The 24507-nt window shown below is 34.1% G+C and overlaps 1 protein-coding gene across 13 annotated transcripts in view; it reads right to left on the reverse strand.

Moving 5' to 3' along the window:
* Erc2 (ELKS/RAB6-interacting/CAST family member 2) overlaps positions 1-24507 on the reverse strand; it is a 1000708-nt gene that overhangs the window by 459217 nt on the left and 516984 nt on the right. For 10 of the 13 annotated variants that reach the window (XR_010050129.1, XR_010050130.1, XM_063257298.1 and 7 more), the window contains 2 exons: positions 21341-21376; positions 9926-10119 (listed from right to left, as the gene is read on the reverse strand). Coding sequence is in view for 11 of the 13 variants with exons in the window: in XM_063257298.1 (XP_063113368.1) it covers positions 9926-10119; positions 21341-21376 (230 nt within the window). In the remaining 2 variants the exon portion in view is untranslated. The remainder of the gene's footprint in view (positions 1-9925; positions 10120-21340; positions 21377-24507) is intronic. The other 3 variants (XM_063257300.1, XM_063257301.1, XM_063257304.1) reach the window with 1 other exon arrangement.

The raw sequence follows: 24507 nt of genomic DNA on the forward strand, positions 1-24507 counted from the left end.
ATTCAAGCAAAAGCCTAAAAGTAAAAACACAATGGAGCAGAGAACCCAAGTTCTATAAATCAGAATGGTCTCAGCAAAGCATGCACTATGGCAAGTCCCACCAAGGCTGGACTGGAAAAGGGGAAGCACGCACTTCTGGCTATACCTCAAAGGTTCAAAACTATTTCCAAATATAGACCTCACTTTATGTTTTTAGGAGTTGTAAATCAGGGAAAACAATTTGTTCTATGCCCAATAAAATATATTCACCCAAAGCAAAAATCAACCAATTTATGGCTTTCTTACCAGTCACTTGGCATAAAATTTTCTGACACTTCACCAGAAATGTCAGCAATAGTTGTCAGGCAGCTTTAAAGAAGGAAATAATTTTCTGACCTGTATATAACTCCTTTAACCTTAACAAGATAAAAGAAGAACCATACCTGAAATCCATTTTTCGCCTATTAATAAAAATAGAACAAATTATTTTTCTTAGTAGCTAATTACTTCCCTATAGGAAGCATTGGTCTATGAATCAGTGAGGCACAGGACCATGTCCGCTTACTGCCATATCCCCAAGCACATATTCTCCCAAAAATAAGGATTTCAATGAACATTCTATAAAGAAGGGGAAGAGAAAGGAATGGAGGGAAGAGAGCAGGAGGAAAAAAGAGAGAAAAGGGAAACAAAAGAAGGGAAGGAAAGAAGAGTAGTTCAGATGGAGATCTTTCCCTTTGTCTCCATCTTTATGCTTTTGTTTTTCTTGAACTTTGTATCTAACAGGGAAGAAACCTCTTTTCTTAGAGCTGCCTGTATGAACCTAGGTATGGTGTCCACTGCAGGCATGCTGTCTACTCAAGAAAGAGCCCACCAACCACTCTGCTGGGGGCCCAGAAAAGAGACCAGGAAAATGGGGGGAGGAGGGCAATGAAGCTAATGGAAACGTCTCTCCTCAACAGTCATCCCTTCACCAACATCATTGGCATGTGTTGGGTGGAACAGAGCTAGAGTCCCAAACAGCAGGCCAACGGGATGCCTCTGGAAGAGGTAACACCTAAACTGGTGCTAGAGGGTCCAGGGTCAGCACAGGGACAGGGCACAGGGTATAGAAATGAATCTTAGAAATGGCCATACATCAACTGCGACAGTTTTTCCCCCAAGTGCTTCAAGGAATATCTATTTGAGAAACTGCAGTTTGAACAAAACTGCACAGAATTCTGATCAGGACTTTTCAGAGCTTTTACTAAGCAACTGTAGCAGAAGTGGTAAAAAAAAATTAATTTATATATCAGAAAGTACTGACTCTGAGAGGGAACCAATGGCTTTCTTACTAGCTGTATTAACCTGAGCAAAAAATTCAACTTTTATGGACTCAAATTTCCTCTTCTCTAACATAGAAGAAATGTCAGTCCAATCACATAGGATTGCTATACAAAGTGAATACTAGTAAAAAGTGGCCAATTGAGAAATGGCACTTAGTTAATGCTTAACTATATTATCAATGTTCCTGTTATTTATATTTTCCCTCATTATTAGTATTACTATTATTATCAGCTTGGATCATGAATATAAACAGAATGTCTTATACAAGATTTGTTAAAAAGTTTCATTTTTCATCAGCAATTCTTTGGAAATGCCAAGTCAGTGTGCAGTATCCAGTTTAACAACCAGTAGGTATTTTAAGCACTTGTGAAAGAAATGGAACATAGAATGGACACTTGAAAATTATAAGAATAAGTGTATGTTCTGGACAAGATGTTTTTTATTATTTCTTTAGGCAAGAGTCCTCCAAAGTCTGTGGGAGTGACTTCATCTTTTGCTAGAAGAATGAGGGATTAAGAGAACAGTGTTGGGTTCTGGGGGGTTTATTTTGGTAGAAGTCTTGGAAGTGATTCTTTAACAGTGAGCTCACGCCTGCTGTCAGGGGCCAGCTATCAGCCTGAGCTTACTTGTAGGGAGTAACTAAGGCCCATCACTGACAGCCCCTCCATCAGAGACATGATGCTCACACACACGGAGGATCACAGAAGCACGGTTCAAAGAGGTGTCCTCCTCTCCAAAAGGGGACACTGAGGCCCAAACAAGGAAGTGGCAGATTAAGGATCCAAAGTAAGCTTTGGGGTTGGGGTGGGGGTTGCAAAAACCAGAAGATTCAAGCTTTCTGGTTTTACTTGGTTGATTCTTTGGCAGGATTGAATCTCAAAGAATACTTTTTCCTTTTGTAGTCAGTTCCTATACACATTTACTGAGATAAACTTATCCATCACAAGTCATAAGCTAATCTCACAAATAGTTCCCAGAAATGAGTAAGTTTCAGACAAACTCTCTCCCAGTGCAACGCAGGAATCCTGTTAAACCTCTCCCACTGCTGTGTGTAAAGAGATATCTGTGTGACAGAACTGATACTTACTGGAAACCTAAACAGGTTACATTTTACCAAGCCCAATACTTAATACCTGTTTATCTGAATTTAAGCATGGAATCTTATAGAGTTGGAAAAGGAAATGAGATCACTAAAGCAGCAGTAGGAAGGAAAACTTCCCATGGAATACACAACACACAGAAAAGCCCTGTAGTTACTCAAGTTTCCAAACTTCACATTGAGAGCGGGGAGTGTGAATGGGCAGGCCACAAACTTCTGCTGTAAGAAAGATCACACATGATTTTTCTAAAATGCATGATATGTAAATGAAACATGCATGTATGCACATATATATGTATCTCAACCATAGCCATATTTTAAAAAGTACATGAGCCTGAGATCTTACATTCAATTCAATTGTTACATTCATTTTATTTCAACTGGTAACCTGGAAGCACTGAAAAAAAGTACAGTGAACTGTGGAAATTTCTCAAAGCTCACAAAGGTTTTCATGCATCTAAGACTTTTTATTTCCAGGAAAGTAGAGCTGCCCAATTCTTCCCTCACTAATAATACAACCAGTGATTGTTCACGGCAACTGTAGATTTTTCTGTTGTGTTTACTTGTGGCAAATAGGTTAAATGATATTGGAATGATGTAGACTTTAATTTGACCCCCTAGAATTTATTCAACTGGATTTGGAAAGTACACTTTACCAAACCAAATCAGCACATCCTGCCTTTTATCCAGAAAACCACTGGTTACTCAAAACTCTGCCCAGCCCTAACTTTGAACTCCATCTGAGAAATTCAGAATTCATGTTTGTTAACCATGAACTAGGAAAAAAAACTAAGAAAAACACAATATAGTTTCTGATGGACAAAAGACAAAGCAGAATATAGATAAAAAACTGAACACCCAGGCAGGAGATATGAGGTAGGAGAGCAAAACAGGACCATAGTCACAATGGTTTTAATATCAAGAGGTACAAATTAGGGGCTGCAAAAAAAAAAAAAAAAAAAAAGGCAAAATGAGAAAGAAAACAAAAAAGAGAGGCAAGGAGAAAAGCTTAAAGCTTCATTAAATGAGTGGATCCAAAACCTGGAGGAAAGGTTTGAATGCCATATGGCCAAGCCTCCTGCCCACCTCCCATTATGATGCTTGTGCTTCTACACCAGATTAGGTCTATTCCAGGAGATGAATTAACACTCGTTAACTTTTTGGTAATCTCTGAATAGATCTCTGTTGAGAAAACTTTTGAGAATGGGGCTTCCTTCAGTGTAATGAGCTCCAAGTAGTTCCCATGGGAACAGCAAAGACTAGTCAAGGAGTGCGAACTGCCAGGGTTGGGAGCCGGAGATTGGACAAAACTGCTAACGTGAACAGGAGGTCTGATTTTAAAATTATTTGCTGCTGGAGTAAATGTATAGTTCTAGGAAGTTAAGCGTTGTATAAAATAAAGGGCCCAGATTCTGTATAAAAAGATAATATTGCTCATCTCTCCACAGAGCAATTGTCTTGCCTACCAAGTTAACACCTTTTAAAAAATGTAGACAGTTCTAAATCATCCTTTACTAAATTCATTAATTGAATGATAGACATCATTTCATATTACTATGTATTACCAGAAAGAGACAACTTTCTTGAGAAAGAGGAAATTAATAACATGGGCATCTCAAATTAGAGAAATCAAATCCAGGCTATAGCCATATCAGGGCATACATATAGTCAATAGTGAATCTACTTTACACTTGGTTCCATATGCTGTACCCAGAATAATTAAAGTATGTCGCCTGACTAATAAAAATGAAGTTATAAAGTTACAACCAAAATAATGACAGGAAATAACATATGTGTACAATATGTTACTAATCCACTGATAATTTTCAAAAGTGACTTTAAAAAAGTATGATAAATTTTTCAAAACATAGTGATTTATTAAGTGAAAATTTTTAATTGGTCTACACTATTAAATTTGGCTTTTAAGTTGTGTCATGGAAAGATCTTTTGTTTTCCAAATTTAGCATCTTGCATTTTGTTTTCTCCACAGCCTCATTTTACATTATCATTCAGTCAACTTTCTGAGCTACTCTGGAGAAATGTATTAGGGAATTATCACAATAATTTCTCTTTCTGATTTTATAATCCAGAAATAGACTTTATGAAATAGTTCAACGGTTAATTTGTTTCCTTCTTCTTCTTTGCCTTTTCCCACCTATACAGCCTTCTCATAAAATACACCTTTTGTAGGCATGGAATGAAATGGAAAAAAATGTAGTAGCCAGAGGTAAACCATTTCAAAACTGTGTTGTTAAACAAGTGCAAGCAATAAATTGAGTTTGGGAGGGAAAGGCAGTTGTAAGAAAAACTGAAAGTACTGACCTGAGAGTCAAGCTGATTGGAGCAAGGGTGAAAGCAGCAATTTGGAGGATAAGCAGAAAAGAAAAGGGATAGCAAAAGAGAATAAAAGGAAGGAAATGCATTAGTTTTAAACATACAGCCAATAGGTGTTGTATTAATAGGCTTTATATCCAAATGAAGGACAATAAAGCAATTTTTACCTTCCATTATTCCCAAAAAGTCCTGGGCACACACTATAAGCTGTTATATTAAACATCATGCATTTAAAAAAAACTGATATCTGCTCTTATACACATAATCATAGCAAACAGTCATGTGACCCAGAGGAGGCAGTATTTGCCCTTTTCTGAAAAGAATATTTATGGAGAATATTCCTATCTGTTTATATATAAAATTTTACTATTTAATAAACTGAAATGGAAATTACTAAGGTATCAGATATGGCAAAGAACATTGATGTCAGAAAGATTTTTACTTGAACTAGTAAGTTGGATGGTGACAGCCTATGAGATACTTTTCCTTCTTCCCTAGAAACCAAAAGGGGTTCAAAAATTTGGCTTAAAGATTTCTATTTCTAATGCTTAAGCAGCATTATACCTAGCACTGAATGAAGGCCATGTGAGGAGGGCTGTTGGTGGGGCATCACCTGCCTATTGGTCTCCTAAGCCAGGACACAGTAACTTTCAAAGCTAAGAATAATGGTTTTCAGTTGTGAAAATGAGATTCTGACTTCATTCCTGAGAATAACCAGATGCCTGTTAACTTATTAGTACAAAAATATGCAACATGCTGTTTTAATCAGTTAAAACAGTAGTCTCTAATGCCAAGCAAAAATTAGAAGAAAAAAATCACGGTCATCTTCCAGCTACTATGGGATACATAATGGAAATTCATTCTGTTAACTTATAAAATTCCTTTTGCAAAATAAAGTAGATAAACAAAATCCTTTACCAGCTATATGCTCAGTGGGACCCCACCATTCTACACTATGCGTAAGCTGTTTTCACATAGGAAGAAAAAAATAAAACAAAACATCTTCAGAATAAAGCCTAGACTAGAACATTTCAGTGATAACAAAGTTCACTATAATGATAAAAATCAAAGAGAAAAGTCAAGAAACACATGGTGAAAGGACTGATTTGCGTATTTGAATTTCTCCTACAGAGCACTCTGTGGCCATAAATATATAACTGATGAAAAAAAGAGAGTTAGTTCAGGCAATGGTCACTGTGGAGACTTCCTCAGTGCTGGTCCCAGATGTCATTTCAAATCTTTCTGGATCAGAGGTAATAGAGTTGAGGTCTGTGGCCAAGTTTTAGGGAGTCCTAAACTGAAGAAGTATGCAAGCATTTAAGATTTAGCTGCCTTTTCAAGGGTTCCTAGTTTTCATCAAATTCTCGAGGCATCATGACATCCATGACCCATCCCAAATGGTTGCCAGGATGACATACAGTCATCTGCTGCTTGTCTTAAAGAATTTCCTTCAAGTCCATTAATAAAAATAAGTAAAAATTAATCAGTGAGAAAGCAGGTATCAGAAAAAATAGAGCTACTATCTACTTGTATGTCTATGAAAGCTTCTAAGACATATTACAAAACTTTAGAAACAATAATAAAATTTAAGTTAAAATTCTGAAGAAACCTGAAGGGCACCAAGGAAATTGTATCAGCACATTATTGAGCAAATCAGAAGGAAAAGCAATAATTTCTTTATCAATACTAGATAAAGTTCTTATAGGCACCTAAAATCATTTCTCAATGTCTGAATGGCTGCTGGCATTAGTACTCCATCCAGATAATTAAGTGGCATCTGGTTTTCCATTCTGATGTTGTCTTAAGAGTAGCACTTCCCTAAACTGAACCTCAGCTCCATAGAGGGCAGAGATGTGACTATGGCTCAGTTTAAATTTTCCCTGTTCTGTGGAACAGAATGCTCTAAGAGATTTAGCAAAATGTTCTAAGAGATTTAAAATAATTACATGGAAGGTCATCAAAATGATTCTGTCCCAGGAGGGGGGATGCAGCAACTCTTGTGTGACAGACTTTATCAACCTCACTTTTCCCCTTAAGGGGATTAATTCCAAGGATTAATTCCAAAAGTTTAAATAAAAACTTAAGACTTTGATGGGCACTGTCACAGAAGTACCACATATTTCATTGCTTCTAAGGCTTAATTAGCTGTTTTTGCAGCAAATGTAATATCTGGCATTGTTGATGGAAGAACAACTTCAATCTTATTTTGACCAACTGACAGGGGCATCTGAGTTATTCCTAACCCTGCGTCTTTCATTGCACAGAAGTGAAATTCTGGTGTATTTTAGAATGCAAATTGCTTTTTTAAAAAGGTCTTTTCACTCTGGTAGGTCATATTACAAGCCAGAAACCACAAATTTACTTCAAGTTCAATATTTTGGTTTTCAAAATCACAAACTTAATTGCAAGAATTTCTCTATGACTCCAAAAATGAAGATATATGTCACATTCTAAGAAATCTTAGGTCCCAACATTATGAGGTATCAATTTTGTAATTTAAGCCAGCAACTGGAGATGCTGCCCAATGTGAAAAAGGGCTTCTTGACAACTCAAGAAAGACATTTTGGTAGGGATACACAGGTAGCCCAGCAGATAATGCTTCACAAAGGCAGACCAAGGCTGACCCATCCTTTTCCCAAAACACTTCTCTTCTGGATTTCCAACCCCACCTCCTTAGGAGTCTGGACTGGACCTGGGGCTCAGACATTTCCCAGACTATGTTGTACTGCTGGACCCAAGACTCAGGCAGGGACAGAGGCCTGGGACAGAGTCAAGCCCCACCACACATTTTATGAATTACAGTGCCTGGGAGGCATCAGCTTTAAGGAGCGGCAAAGGCAGAGATAAAGCAAATGTGCAGAAAGTACATAAAGATAAATGCCTATAAAATCACTGCTGCTTTAATGGATTCCATATTGAAGAAATAAAACTGTGAATATTTTTGATGATTTAATGGCAAAAAGCGTCTAGCTAAAACCTGTTTGTCCAACTAGACAATTAAGCTATTTGTATGTATATTTTTATAATAGCTGATCCTAATTTTCAATTACAGTTCTGGGGACCTTGTTCAGTGCAAAAAAAAGCCTTCCAAACATGGGCACATCACTTTCCCTCATAAAAACTAATAAAGAAGAGGCAAATCTCTTTCTGGCTCAGCCATGAAACCGCTCAGAGAGGGTTCTGGGACGGCCATGTGACTGTGTGGAACTACTGGCCTAGTTTCTCCATGTTAGTGGAAGGGATTATTCTCACAGCTCCTCTGTCAGTCCTGGGCTCAGAACCCCAACTTCGGTCCTTAAGAAGTCTGCCACCTTAAGAAAGTTACTTAATCTGCCTACATAGTTTCTCATGTATAAAACTTCACAGTTAAGATATTTCTGTGTTGTGGTAAGATCAAATGGCACACAATATTACAGGTCAAAAGTGTTTAGCAGAGGACCTGGTGCACTGTTGAGTATAAAATATACAAACTCTATTCCAGTAATTTGATTATTGCTAATAATATCGGTACTGTTATGTAGGACAAATGTGATAACACTCACTGCTTCTTAGAGCAATAGGGTAGATATTTCTTGTTTCTCACTGTTCTGATGTTTCTAGTTTCTCAACTTTCTGGTTCTTCAGAGGATCACTCTTTCAGAAAGTCATTCAACTTTGTCAGTTTTTTTTAAACTAAAAAACAGTATGGTCATAATTGTTCTGTGATTTCATGATTACTTTTCTTTTTTTTTAAAGAAAAATTACAGTTCTGCAATATAACTCCAAAGATCCATGTAAATAGATAAGCCTCAAATCAACAGTGTTCCAGATTTTAGGAACCAGAAAATTGGCAGAATATGTAAACATTTTAAAATTAAAACAAAGCCTGAAAAGATTTTTACTTGTACAGTCAATTCAGGAAAAAAAAAAAAAAATCCTTGCCTTAATTGCTAGCACTGGTCATATTGAATCAAAGTTATATGAGACTATCATCAAGCTAATACTAAGATTATTACAAGAAATAGTAATTGATTTGGTATTTACATGCATTAGATTTGGATGTGTTGAAGTTTTAATGGGAACTAACCTGTCCATTTAATACAGTCAATTAATACCGGGAATTTATTTATATATTTTAGTATTTAACCGTTCATAAAGATGTAAGTATCCCACCTTACATGGGAAGTAGGTACTTACAAAGCATGATACATTTTAATAGATTGTTAGAGAATCACATCTAACAAGACTCAAAGACATACAGCCAGTATAAAGCAGAAGCCAACTTTGAAGCTAGGTCTTTCACTAAAGCCCATTATCTTTCTGTAAGACCTCAGAGAGCTACTCTGCATGTCTTATAGTCCAGTAGAGCTTCACAAGTGCCTTCATCAGAGCTGGAAAACATTCACTGATTTATTCAAAATTTGCTGATCTCTTCCATATGGACTAAATCTAGAAAACACAAATTCTGCCTTATTGTTGAACCAATGAGAAATCCTCAGGGGTTATGGAATTACAGAATATTATTCAGAAAATTCTTTCCTTATATGAAGTACAGAAAAATGCACTGATACTAAGCTTATTTTAGAGATCATACTAAACATAAATATAATATGGATATAATTTATCTAAAAATCCAAATACTCTGGGACCCTAATATAATCCTCTTTACCTTAGACATAATTTTCTATCAAGTGGGTCTTTTCAAGCATATCTACTTCCCAAGGGCTTACAAGATCTTCTGATAAGATAAATCTCAAGGATGAGTTGTTGTGCTGTGTCAAAGGCACTCAACACAGGAACCCCCTCCATCTTGACTGAAAAATTTCTAAGTATATTTCTAGTGTATTCTTTTGACCAAGACAAACCTAAATCATAAATACTCATTTTTGATAGGAAAGAACTGAGGTTTTGACTAGTCAATGTGCCAATCTGGTATAGCTTTGTTGGCATAAATGCTAGGTTATGGACATTACTCAAGAAAATCAACCACTGCTTTCTTGAACACCAAAGTAGTATGTAATCACTCAGAGATAAGCCAGTTGCTATTATCATGCCCCATAAAAACACAACATCACCTTTGCCAGGCCACATTACTCTCATATAATTTCTTTCTAACTCACAACACAAACAATACATTCCAACTGGCACAATCTGAAACAGGCAGCCAAGCAATCAGTTTCTACTCACCATTCATATGGCTGCACCACTCACCTTTCAAGTTCTGCGATCTTCTTGTCCTTGTCATTCTTTTCATTCTCTACTTCTTTGAGGATCTCTAGCAACCGGTCCACTTCTGCCTGGGCCTTGTTGCACTCATCGCGGTAGTAAGATGCCTCTTTATCAAGTTGTTTCAGTCGATCTGCAAACTCAGGGTTCATCCTGGAGTCATCTTCAATATTATGAGCCTTCAATATTACATTTTTAAAGAATGTAGTTAAGATAAAAGACTTAAAACAATGGGTAATACAGTTGCCAATGGCCCAGAAATTAACTCTGGAGAGAAAATGACCGACAAGAATTACGGGTATTCTGTCACTGAGAGGGCAAACTGGAAAAATCACTTAGTTCAACTACCTTAGAAAATGTTGCTTTAAAACTACATTACAGTTTCAGATAAAGAATTTCTTTTCTTATTATTTTGTTCAATTTATCATTACTTCTAGCTTTTCTTTCCATCAAAAAGTAGGGGACAAACTAGACACAAAGATTATGATATCTTTATTCCTGCTCATATGGCAAGCAGGACTAAGATAATTTAATTCCAAAATGAAAAAGATGATTCAAACCAAATTCTTCTCTTTCTAATGCAGAGAACTGAAACAACACAACATTAGATTGTTTCCCAAGCTTCATTAAGGATATTCATACATCCGGGTAACATGTAAGAGAGAGCTTGTTGAGCACTTCATACTACTGAGACATATCAGCAGAAGATGTAGTTTAAAGAAGACTCAAAAGGGAGGAAGCCTTTTTCAGTCAACAGTCATACCCATAAATTCTTGTTTTCTTGAATAAATGTAACCTAACCAGGAGAAGGATGAGCTAATTCATGAACAAGCACACAAACAGAATCTGCAAACACATGCATGAGTGGGTGGCAGCTGTACACAGGAAACAAACACAGGCAACAACACATCAACAACACTGCAGAATAATTTGCAGCCAAAGTATTTGTGGTTTTGCATGTGTGTATGCATGATGGCTTTTTTTTCCCAAAATAAACTTTTGGCTGAAATATTCCCAGACAGATGGTAGTAACGCTGCACTGCAACGTTTGCCTACCCCGTGTTTCCCATTATTCCTACTTGACTTCTTCAAAGAGCAGGCAGGGAAGAAACAAGCAGTTTAACAACAGTGCACATTGAACGGAGAAAGTTCAGAGAAGTCAGATATGTATGCATCTCCAAAATTCAAGTGGGAAATAATAAAAATGTTAACAGTACACTAGGATATAAGTTGTTTTGCTGTGTTGGCATGTAGAACAGATATTTATTGTGCTCTTACACACTTCTTAATTTCAGGGAAAAAACAAGGCAAGCAAGCTACAGCTACTATGGGGTCAAATGCACCATGCATGGTTAGAAAAATTAATATTAATACTATTGTTAAAAGGCTGATAGTCTTTGCAATGGTTTAGTAGAAAAAATTCAAAAATTAGTACAAATAAAATAAATTTCTTACTTATGTCAAAATAATCATTTTTAAAATAATATTTTGGCATGTAACATTATTTAAGCATGAGGATAAAAGAGGAATAATTTACATTCAGGGACTGTAAATAGTTTTCATTCAAGAAATAACAACTTTATGCAAAAGAACTTGAAAAAAAGCAATTTGACATACTATCACATAATAATTTACTTCCTTTTACCAATATACCTCAGAGAAACATTTAGTATGTACTCTGGATTTCCTTATGATAGATTATTGAATTTTTCAATAAGATTAAAATTATCCTAAAAAGATATTTGAGCTAATATGCCTTGAGGGATTGATTATCTAACTTTTTTTGAATTAAAGTAATGAATATTTAAATTTCTTAATCTTTACTTTAAAACATAAATACTTTATATTAAAAGAAATTACGCTATATAGCTACTTTTATTTGTGTTAAGAATCAACTCATTACTTTTATAACAGAAAAGCCCTAAAAATATACAGTTGTTAAATAACTAGGAAAAAAATCTTCAGGTTAACCTCTTCCATTCTCATATTACCATTATTGTATAGCAGCTAAAAACCTTCTCATATATATCTTTAACTATGCAATCAATGATATTAAGATCTTAAAAAAGCACTAGTGGACATGCAGAAACATTCAAGACAAACAAATAAACATATTTGCTTATCCACTTTTATATAAAGTTAAAATTTCTTCCCCAGTTCTGATTGTTAAATTTTTAAATTAGCCACTGTGGTTTATTTTTGTCATGTTTATTCCTTGACTATTATCATTATTTTTAATAAGTGAGTATGGGATAACTCAGTGTTGTGTCCTGGATTCTAAATCTAGCCCTGCTTTTTTATATCTATAGGTAAATGAATGTCTCTCTAAGGACAGTTAAACTACAAAATAACAAACATGGAGGAGATGTTATTCATTTCTGTTTTCATTATGATTATTATTTTATTATACATATTCCAGAAATAGGGTTTGTTATACAGCCAATAGGCTTCTTTAATTTTCATCAGGTTACTATATACTAATCAAAGAAGTCTCCCCAGCAGATTTACAAAACAGGCCAGTTGGCTAGTTGTAGGTACACAAGCAATTCTTATTTTAGATCCTTGCAGAGAATCCACAGCCGGTTGTCAACACGGGATAAACTTAGATGGGCAGGAAGTCTTCTCTGGCAAATAAATGGGTATCGTAAAGGGCTCGTGTAATGTGTAAAGATACAGAAAGTTGATAGTAGGAGAGAAACACAACATCTGAATCTAGACTATAATGCTGATGACCTCATATGATGATAAAGTTAGGTCATGTTATTACAGTAAAGACCAATGCCAAGCTTACAGCTGGATTGGAATCTATTAGATGATTCTTGCAAGTGCTAATGATTCTTTTTGTCAAAATGAACAGTCTCGTTAATAACTGTGAGTTAAATATGTCTATCTTATCATCTCCTTATCAATATCTATTGATGCCAGGCAAAACTACTTTCAACCACTTTCAGTCTTGGTGCCAGAATTCCTGGAAGAGGTTTTAAGGACAGGTATATGTAAATACAAATCACTTTAAAATGTTTACCCCAGGCTAGGGGTGTAGCCCAGTGCTACCGCACTTTGTAGCATATTCAAGACCCTAGGGTCTACCTATAGCACCAGAAAAAGAAAGAAAAAAATGAGTCATATTAAGAAGTGAGAGTAACAGCTGCTTCTTTGGCATCATATGAAGATGGTGATGAAGTTTCTCATGATTGCGAAGTCCCCAATCCATCTTAGGTATTGGAAGCAAAATTTTCCACATGATTTTATAGAAGTTACAGATAACCAACTCTATTTAGTAGAAATCACAACTTTTGAAAGCTGAAAACTATTACAGCATAAGTGTGTTATATCGAGATCCAGGGACCATCATTACAGTCATACAACACTGAAAAACAGGAGGAAACTGAATTTATAGAGCCAATACATCCTGCAAATATCAAAGGCTAGCACTTCCCCTAAAAATGGAAGAAAGGAAGCACATTATTTATATTTAGTTAACACTTTTGTGTTTTCAAATTATGATAAGCACTCTTTAGCAAGGACTGGAAAACTAAATTCTTGACAGGAATCAAAGGAAGTAAACCGATTTATTCTAATAACCTTAGACATGGCAGGGAAAAATATTTCAATAAATCATTATCACAACCAATTCCTACCATGGGATCATTCAGGCCTATTCAAGCCTTAAACTGAAAAATGCATTTCCTTTATTAAAAGACATACAGGTTTGAAATTAGCTCCCCCATCTGGGAGGCTCTTGCTCATTCAGTTCTTCTAAGACATACCAACTTTCCATTTTCATCCGCCTGGAATCTAATTCTTAAAAATGCAGATGGGTGTGGGTTTTACCTTTTCAGAATTTATTTATCTTGAATTTCTCCAAAATTTTGCAATTTCCAAGAATATTTCATCATTCATGGATACTAAAATCGTAATGAGCACTCTATTTTTGGTGTAAAGATTTAACTGCTGATTAAAGCACTCTGTGTGAAGGCAGATCTAGATATCTGGTTTTGCTGTAAAATATTCTGGAAAATTTTAGAATAACTCTTGTGAACGCCTAATCAAAACATGGAAAGCTGAGCAAAGTCATGACAGGAATACCTGTATTACGCAAAAGATGAGTAAGTTTTTAGGGTGCCCAGATTATGCTTCTTGCATTTCCATATGTTAAGAAAATTTCCCCACAAATGGAAATAATCAAAACAAATTTTGAGGCCTCACCAAGTGGGAAAGTCTCTGCATTTTGATGTGAACTGACATGAAAGCCTGGATCAAACACAAAGAGAAATCTAGTCATGACTTGGGATGAGTAGTACGCCATGCTACCTAGAAGTTATTTTAATGAAAGAAAGAACTGTATTAGGAAACAAAAGAAAATTTTCAGACTAATACCATATATAAATTAAAGAAGCAAAATGTGGCTAAATCCAAAGTTGGGGTTTGGCCCACAAACAGAATATCTAAAGTTTCTTTGTACTTAATCTTAGAGAGGTTGGTCCGTGATAATTTTCAGTAAAAAACATCATCATTCCAGATCCCTAGAAAGGGAAGCATTAACTTTGGTCCAGAAATTTGCTGTGATATGAGGCAGAGAACACCCAATTATTATATAACATTTCTGTCCTTGAAATGAGTGATAAAAATTTAATGAAAGTCATTTCTCTCAAAATAAATACATGCTGGGTCATGACCATAAAGTACGACAGAATGTTAACTAGTGATTCTGTTGATGTTTGTCCCTGCTGTTTCTGGGTTTTAGCAATACTTTAATAAATTTATGCACTATGAAAATGTGATTCTTTACTGTGGCACTTTTCTGCTGTGGGGTCAACTGGTAGTGCTTTACTATTCCTTTCACATCTCAATAGTACAACAAATTATATAAACTATTTTCAACATTTTTAATTTAATCTGTATAAGTACTAATCTTCACATAGTTCTGTTTTGAATAAAATATTACCTATTAAAATATAGCTTTATAGATGATTCCAAAGCTACAACATATTATAAAATTTAAATTCGTTTCAAGTGCTATGAAGTAATATAAAGCCTCATGACAGAGCCTAAACAATACATTTAAAACTAAACATGATGTATTTTTTAAATACTATACTTTGTCATTTTAAAGGAAATAGTTATTTCAGAATTTCAGATAACTATATTCAGAATATGTACATTTTGCCTACTAAACCAAGCACACCAAGAAGCTTCATATAGATGGAACAAATAAGCTATGCATAAATATGAGCAGATACTCAAAATAATTTTTCTTATGCTATACACACAAAAAATAAGAATGAATTCAGTACTCTTTAAGACACTTAAATGAATGTGATTATTAATGTAATTCCTTTCACCTATGAATTTTCCTAAAGTCATCAATGTAGAGAACGCAAGGTAATTATCCAAATGTTCTAAAATAAAACATTTACCTTCAAATTTCAAGTGTTAGGGCCGGGGTTTGGCACAGCAGTATAAGCGCCTGCTTGGCAAGTATAAGGTCATATCCCCGATACCAAAGTTCAATCCCCGATACCAAAAAAGAAAAAAACGAAAAAACTCAATCAAATTGTAAGTGTTTATTATTGCTTGAGTTCTTTAAATATTTAAAGTCCAGATCTACTGAAGGAAGACCATGCACACATAAGCACGTGTGTGTGTTTGTATGTATGCATTTGCACATTTATGCATGTGCTACATTATGTCTTAAATACTTGTAATTTTCTACTGTGAAATACTGTTCTAAAAGTGAATCAAATAATTTTCAGAAATAGACTAAAAATTTCAAAATAAACTGCTAAGTACAAACAATGACTGTGGAAACATTTATAACTTAGCCCATCATATTCCTGGGATTGAATAATCCTGCAATGACATATATATCAGGAAGAACTCACTGAACATTAACAAGACTTTTTCTTTTGTCTCTCTGGCATCAAAAAATATATGACCTTTTTTTCTTAAACTTTTATGTAAAATACAAGCTCTGCAAAAGATGTTTTCAGAGGAGATGAAATTTCAAATGTAGAATGACTAGGTGAGAGGCAGGTCTAGGAGGAAAATTCCAGGGAACATCAGAGGAATATCAAGGGCCCCTTAGCCAGTAGCAAGGTTATCCCTAGCAGCAAGGTGGATGCTATAAAACGCACTAAATGGAGAGGACAGAAGTCCTAAAAGTTTATGAAAAACTACTTGATACCATTCTCTGAGCACAATAGGAAACAGCAAAAAAGGTGTTTTAGACTACTGAAAAATATAGTATCCATCTATAATTAAGAACTAAAGGAAGAAAAGGGATTCCCTTGAAGATAACAATGACAAAACTCCTCTGGGAGCAGAGATGGTAGTTAAGCTGGAGAAAGGTTAGTATTATAAGAAATAATAAGGATACAAAGGCAGAATTATAGGTTCCTAAGAAATGACTCTAGACTCTCACTTAGTACAATGGAGCAATTAAAGTAAAAGCAGAAAAAAGTAAAAGGCTTATATCTACTCTAGAAAAAAATTTACAGAAGATGCAAAATTTTATTCTTGTGTACTCTGAGTATAATCTGATAGACAAAGAACTGACTGTAAGATTATCCTATGTGATAAAACTACAGTATATAATTCACCAAAAATGTGAAATGTAGCTATATTAAAATTTCTTAAGGTACAAATAACTGATTAGAAAACAAAAGAAATATATCATTCACAACAGAAATTTAAAAATTACATATGCTGAAATAATTCAATTTTACACTCTCTTTAAAAAGAAGTATCATGGGCTTCTAACATGAAAATGTTAAAATATTATGGTAGAAACACTGAAAAAATAAAAGTTGTATGAAGTTAATGAGTTTGATGAAATACTTGTTCAAATATATTAAATACTATAAAACTTGTATAGCATTAGTACATTCTAATTAAAAATAATCAAAATTATGCTTTTTAATATAAGGTGATCCTAAACTTCACATGGAATGAGAGAAAATTAAAGACTAACAACCATAAGATGAAATGAAAAAATAGAACCAAAGTAGAATTTGTTTCTCTAGGCTACGGGGAAAAAAAGAACTCTTCTGTACTGTTGGTAGGAGTGTAGACTGGTGCAGCTACTGTGGAAGTCAGTCTTGAGGTTCCTCAAAAAGCTTGGATTAGAGGTCCCATTTGACCCAGCTATTCCACTTCTGGGCATATTCCCAGAAGAACTGAAAACATCATACCACAGTGATATATATGCACCCATGTTTATAGCAGCACAATTTATAATAGCCAGGTATTGGAAACGACCTAAATGCCCATCAACTGAGGAATGGATAAAAAAGATACGTTATTTTTATACAATGGAGCACTATTCAGCTATAAAAAATGATCACATTGAAATATTTATAAGTAGATGGATGTAATTCGAGACCATACTCGTAAGTGAAATAAATCAAATTCACATGTGTAAATACCATGTAGTTTCCCTAATGTAAGAAATGGTAAGAGTAAATAAGATACAAAATACTCAGTAAATACAGTGAAAGGGTAAGACTCTATTTAAAGGGGAAAAAATAATATCTCAGGGAAAATGAGGAAAAAGAAAAAGGAAGGGAAAAGAAAAATATCTAAAATTATATAAAACACTTAGGATAGCTAAGATGATTGTGCTACAAATTCTGTAAGTTCTTAGAACAAAATAGTTAACATTCATAAGATTGGAACAATTGTGCATATTATTGTATGGTGATATGAGGAACTCCTGAAGATCATTATGTAAAATAACAACCCTAGTTCTGCTCCTACCTACCACCTTGTTTGGAAGGCCTAAATTGTCAGTGTTTTGGGCTCTTTGCTATTGTTATTTGTCTTTTTTGTTTCATGTTTTTCTAGGAATTTGTTTTGTTTTATTTTGTCTTTCCTTCTAATACAGAAAGAATAGGTATACATGTAAAGACTCATATATGCGTAGAACGTCTCCTAAACAGTTTATGAAAATCGATTATATAATGCATGATGAAATGAACAGCTACTTTGAATAAAGAGAAACATTGTGGTACCCAGTGCTAATTCTGTAGCATCATGCTGTGAAATCCAGCAACATTATTATTCTTTGTTCAGAGTGGTTTTAGTCTGTTTTGTACTGTGTAATTTCAACATATGTGAAGGTATGGACAACTATTTTGAAGAGAACAAGAGATATTATGGCAGCCATTGTTGATTTCCCTATTGTCTGGTTTTGAAGGCCTGTAATGCTTTCATCATTCTGTTCTGATCAGTTTAATACTATTTGCTGTGCATGAATTCGTCATGTGTGAAGACATGGACAACTATTTAGAAGAAAACAAGAGACAATATGATAGACAGTGATGATCTCTTTTCTTGCTTTGAAATCTGTGTTACTTACATTGTTTTCTTCTGATCTGCTTTGTTATGTTTTGTTATGTGTAGTTTTCCTCTCTTTTAAATAAAATAACCCTAATTTGTTTCTCCAGATGTTTACAACTATCGTTAAGTCACAACACCAAAACAGTGTGACCTAACAGAGAAGAGTACTGTGTAAAGCTAAGCAGCAGCTCACCCACACACCAGCTCAGTACACACTGAGTGGCAGTGAGATCAGCAGATACGGAGAACACTGCTTGATAAACAGGGCCCCTGACCTGTCAACATTGATAAAGATAAAATAAAGATAGATAAAAGGCCAAAATTGATATAAAAGTAACATTTTTAAAATTTGTAAATATACATGAGTCAAATTAAAGAATGATTTCAAAGAATAAATGAAGTTAAGAAATCTTTAAAAAGAGAAACAGGTCAAAATCATAAAAGTAGTTCTTAGAATATATAGAAAATTTAAATAAAATTGCCACATATCTGACGTAAGTGCGATGTAAAGCACAGACTAATACATATACTCCAATGAACAAAACAACAAATTCAAAGGCAAGTCCTTAAATGACTTAAACAATTTACAGAATAAAAAAATACACACTAACAAATGTATTTAAAAACCCAAAGTTCATTAAAGACAGGAAAGTTACATAGGAAAAAAATGTATCTACATATTTGCCAAATCTATGTAAAATGGCAGTTTTCAGTATAGTCCAGGGTGTCGCCAAATTTTCTCAATGGGAAAAAGTGTGCCTTGGAGAATTTATTTGAAATGCAACACAGTGAGATCTATTAATGGGTTTTAAAAATCATGGGCCCAGAAATGTATTCTATGTAAATAAAAAGAAATGTAAAGTAAATAGAAAGATATTCTTCAGGATATTATTAATGTTGCTGGCAAAAGGAGAGGATGAGTAATGTTAGTGGAATAAATGAATAGAATGGAATACTGTACAACCACTAAAAATTCAGAAGACTAATTAGATGACAAAGTTCTGGCCTTATTTAAAATAAGACATAAAATTAATATACATTTTAACATAACTTGGAAAGAATAGAGTATTATATAAGAAAGTAAAAAAAACAGGAAGGAGGAGAAAGGAAAGAAAGAAGAGGAACAGAAGAGAATATTAACAAGATGATGTCTGAGGAAGGAGCAATCCAAATGTTCCTCAGGATTATTATCTCTGTGCAATGAGAAACTCTATTTTTTTATTTTCTCTTTTATCTTTCTACATTTTTTCAGATTCACTACTGTGACCATATATCATTTTTATAACTTGGAAAAACAGTCATTTTTAAAAAGGGGTCATACTGCATCCCTGTCAGTTCAAAGAACTGGACCTGAAAATCTCTGTGTGCAAAGACAGACAAATTAATGAGTGTTGGCCATATTCCCAGGGGTGGCTTAATTAATTTAGTGGGAGGGGAGGTGACTTTTGAATTAGTCACCAACAAGAGAAAAATGTTTGCTTTTGCATACTGGAGACCCATCACTGGGCTGAAGCAAAGGAAAAGTTGATGATGTCATGTCATTGATATTTCTAGAGTCATTTCTTGATCCTATCTATTTTGACAGGCATAGTAAACCCCTACTACGGTCTTGGTAAATTTTTGCTCATACAGGAACAAAGCAATCTCCATCTGTCCCTCACACATCCAAACCATGGCATACATAGATTTTCTTCTTCTTCCTAACTAGGAAATATGAAACTGTTTCCATGGGGTTACCTTATACCTTTATTTAAAAAAAAAAAAAAAAAAACTTGAAGAAAATATACTTGTTTCCTAGGGTGAGTTTTCAAGCCAGAAGACACTGCAATCTCATCTGTCTTTCTTCACATCTTTACTGTTCTCAGCCTGCTTACTAACACTTCGATTCAAATGCTGTGGGATAGGAAGCCTGGGTTGATTATGCTTGCTTCTCTGCTAAAACCTGTGTCTGGAAAATGAAGTTAATAAAGATGCTCCAACCTGAATTTAGGAATTCTGTTTGCAAAAATAGAATTTTTAATACAGAATGGAGGGCAGAGATTGAATAGAAGCAAGTACGTCAAGCATCTTGCACATCCGGCTGTATATATGTTGTAAGAATAACTTAACAAATAGAAATAAATTATTTCCATTATCATGAAATTCCTTTTACTCAAACTGGGAATTTATATATAGGAGATAATCAGAATGCATGATAGTGTAGATCACATCTGTCAAATGATAAATTTCAGTCACCTTTAAGAGGCTTACTACTTGAATCAAAAAAACAAAAAATCCCCCTTGTTAAAGAAATTAAAGAAACAAGCTGCTATATGTAAAGGCACACATATCACTAGGATAAAAATACATGTGGTAGCATCTAGACCATTTTATAAATATTCTCAAAAGTTTCCTGTTTCTTGTATTCCCTTCAGGTATAATCAGAATTGTTATCATCTATTATTAAGAAACTATATTACGGTGTGTCCTTAGCCAAACTCTAATATTGTTAACCCTTACAAACCCTACAACAAGGCATTTACTGGTATCAAATAGGTTTTTTTGTTGTTGTTGTTTTTTGGTGGTGCTAGGGATCAAACTCAAGATTCACACTTGCCAGGCAGGCACTTATGCTACTGAGCTAAATCCCCAGCCCGAGTATGGTTTTATTAATAAATCTAATTTTAGCTCAATGCCTACCTCACAAATACAACACGCACTGAGTTGCCTGCCATTTTACAAATACTATTCTTTTAACATAGATTTGTCCAGGTTTGACGTATCTAAGGAAAAATTTCATCAGCCTAAATATTCAACTTATTTTTGTTTTTCTATAGACTTGGATTTGAAGTTAAGAATAGGATGATATCGGGCCTAGGAATATTTCCTTGAATTCTTAATTTTTAAATTTCAAAAGAAGTGGCAATGGCCTCTGCGAAGTTCATTCCTTTTGACAGAATGAAAATAGGAAGGGGCTAATAAATATTTTAAAAATTTGCCCAGTACAGCACAATGCTACATGTGATCAATAGATCCTCATGCTTTGATATGTTACAGCGGGAGCTTTCAGGAATGACTTACTGGGTTGTACATCTGATTGAACAACTGCTCAGCTTGCTACATTGCAAAGTTGGGCAGGCATTGAAGCACATACAGGGAAAGAAGGAAAGATCCAGAAAAACAGCATTAGCTCAACAAATTCAGTGCATTTGCACAGACAAACTGGTTGTTAAAAAAAGAAAAAAGTTCAGCTTCTAAACATTCTACAGTGAAAGTGAGATGCTCTAGGGAAACACAAATGTTGACTTTGGCTCCTAAAAAAGAATAGCTGGAATAAGAAATTTAAGGTTTGTGTTACTTTCCCTTTCTCGAGTTAAATAACCCATGAAATAAAGAAAGCTGTCTCCTTTTGATGATACATGAAGTGCTGGTCTCCAGCAATGAATCAGAAGTACCTTTGGCCAACCTGCAATTTATTTCCTGAACTTTAAAGATGGTAACAAGAAAAGATTAATTAAATCTTATCACTGAATTTATAGTTCTTTTATATTCACACAAGCCTGAATATCCTATTCAGTTTAACTTCAGAAAATTATCAATTAGAAAACTGCAGATTAATAGTAGCAAAATATCAGTAGACAAAGTATTATCAGATTAAGTTAAACAGGAAAAAAATTTAAGTAAGTAATAGATTAAAGGGAATCATAATACAGTATTGTCCACTGTCCAACATTAGTTTCGATTATTATTTGAGAATTTCAAAAACATAAATTTAAAACAAATTCTATGACTTTAGAATCCTGTCAATTTTATGTAGAGAAAAATTAAATGGCTATGGCTTTAAATGTACTACTTACTATTACTTTAAATAGTAACTTCAAGTTGTATTTCTTAAATACTTGCGCTATCAACTTGGGCCTCAATAGGAAGGTATAAGAGGGGAAATGCTATAAAAACTGTTACTTGGAGCTGAGAATGCCTTTTAAGAGCCAGGATTCCTATTCTTCTGACTTGCATAAAGTGAATGATTTTTTTTTATGATTTAAAAAGCTTTCTCTTCAAGCATGACATTAATTATAAAATTACTAAATAGCATAAATCATAACATTTTGAATTTTTATTGCTTCTCACCTGACTTCTACTCAGATAGGCTAACTGATTTTTATATCTGGAACCTAAAAATATTGTTTAGAAGGACAATATGTCCACACACACATTTCATCTCAATCCTGGAGGCTAACAACTGATGAATACCTTGAATTATATAGCACATTCATAACAGGTTGCTATATATTATTTGAATAGCATTATTTAAGAAGGTTCAATAATAACAATTTCCTTAAACACAAATATCTGGCTGCATTGTTTTTAAAAGTTAGGATGGACTGTATAAAGTTTTTTCTACCTATAGCTACTTTTTAACCATAAAATATTTGAAGAAGTCTTAAATTTAACCACATAGCTAAGGATTAAAATTGTGTCTGTGTGAATGTCTATGGAAACTTATATATAAAATGTCAATTTACCAATGATCAAGCATCAAGAGACAAAAATAAAAATCTCATTGGAATTTTAGCATCATTGGAAGACAGATTTTTAAACACATCTATGATGTTGTATGGATTTTATGGCAAAAATATAGCTAGACACAAATTTTGCGCAAAATTCCAGTGGGACTTGCTGGTGTATTTATGACATAGTAAAATTATTATGATTCAGCTTTCATTTAGTGAAACTTTTTATTTTATTCATAGGTCATTTACCTTTTTATTTAAAAGGAGGCCCAGACATTCCTTAAGATTTTATAGCTGCTTATTTTTCCACAAGTAAATGATATGTTTACATGCATATTCATACACTATTGGCTTATAGTTTCAGCTATTTTGTGTAGCTGTCAACCTTGTTTTTTTTTAGGTACCGGGGATTGAACTCACAAATGCATGCTCACCAGGCAGGCGCTTATGCTGCTGAGCTAAATCCTCATCCCTTAGATCTCAAATTTTTTAAGGTGATGGGTAGCTGGGGTTTTTATAAAACTATTTATTAGCAAAAATTAAATGCCACTAAAAATATTTTAAACTCTTTAATTTAGTTAATGGTAAACAGCTAAAAATAACAGAATAGCATTTGCAGGTTAGACATAAAAATATTTAAATTATTATTACCTTATTAAAGCTCACTGCTCTATGCATTTAGGAGATAGTGTACACAGATTATATAATTACTTATAAGTTATCTTTTCATATATTTAATAGTTCCTTTATAGAAAACAACTATATTACTTTTTATAATGTAGAATATTAAAGTGCTATCAGGGATAATATTAAAATATTAACATTAGGATTTGGCCTGTGAACTTCGGTAAATGTGTCCATCTGAGAGGTGAAGCAAAATACACATGGAAGGTGATCTCTTGGGCAAACCACAGCTACGGTGAAACTATAGATGATAATTTATTAAATAATCAAGACATGTACATGAAAACTACATAAAGCTGACAGTATATGAGCCTCTTCCTTTTTAATTACTTGAGAATTTAAAAGTCCACAGAAGAGTGGCGTTAAAAAGGAGGGTGTGGAGTATGTATCTACAAAAATCACAAATGATTTACATGTAATATGATTTCCATGACAGCTCATCAGAATTGATAGAGGGTGTCTCTCCAGCCCAGGTCTATTTGAGGTCTCCCTCCATATTCAGTATTTTGCACAAGAACTGATACAGTACAAAGGACCACCCAGGGAGGCAGTAAATGTCTCTCTGTTACAAATTTATCTTCAAGTTTTCCTTATGATCACAAACTGTTTAACTAAATAAAAGGTATCTTCAATAAATCAACTTCTTGATATGTATATACATGCATACCATATTGTAGAACCCATTTTTATTATGGCAAGAATGTATCCCATATAACCTAATATGTAAATAGCCAAGTCAATCTAGCTTTAAATATTCTTGAATGGGTGACTTAAACTCTTAATTTGCTGTTCAAGATTTCTACTTAACTAAATATTGCTTAAAATAAGGGAGATGGTTGAGTGGACCATGGAATAGATTTTTCAATCTAGACAATTCTCTTGCCATTTTGTTATGGGGAGGCCTGATTATATATTTATATTGTACTATGTAAATTTATATACTTGGATAGTGTGGAATTTCTCATGACAGTTTCCTAAAATTCCCTGCAAGATGAGCACAAAGTAATCATATTTAAGTTATATTTTACATCACACAATATTAAAATTTAA

This window comes from Cavia porcellus, unplaced genomic scaffold (assembly GCF_034190915.1).
Source record: "Cavia porcellus strain 051 isolate PalLab524CR breed Dunkin Hartley unplaced genomic scaffold, mCavPor4.1 scaffold_10, whole genome shotgun sequence".
Classification (NCBI taxonomy): Eukaryota; Metazoa; Chordata; class Mammalia; order Rodentia; family Caviidae; genus Cavia; species Cavia porcellus.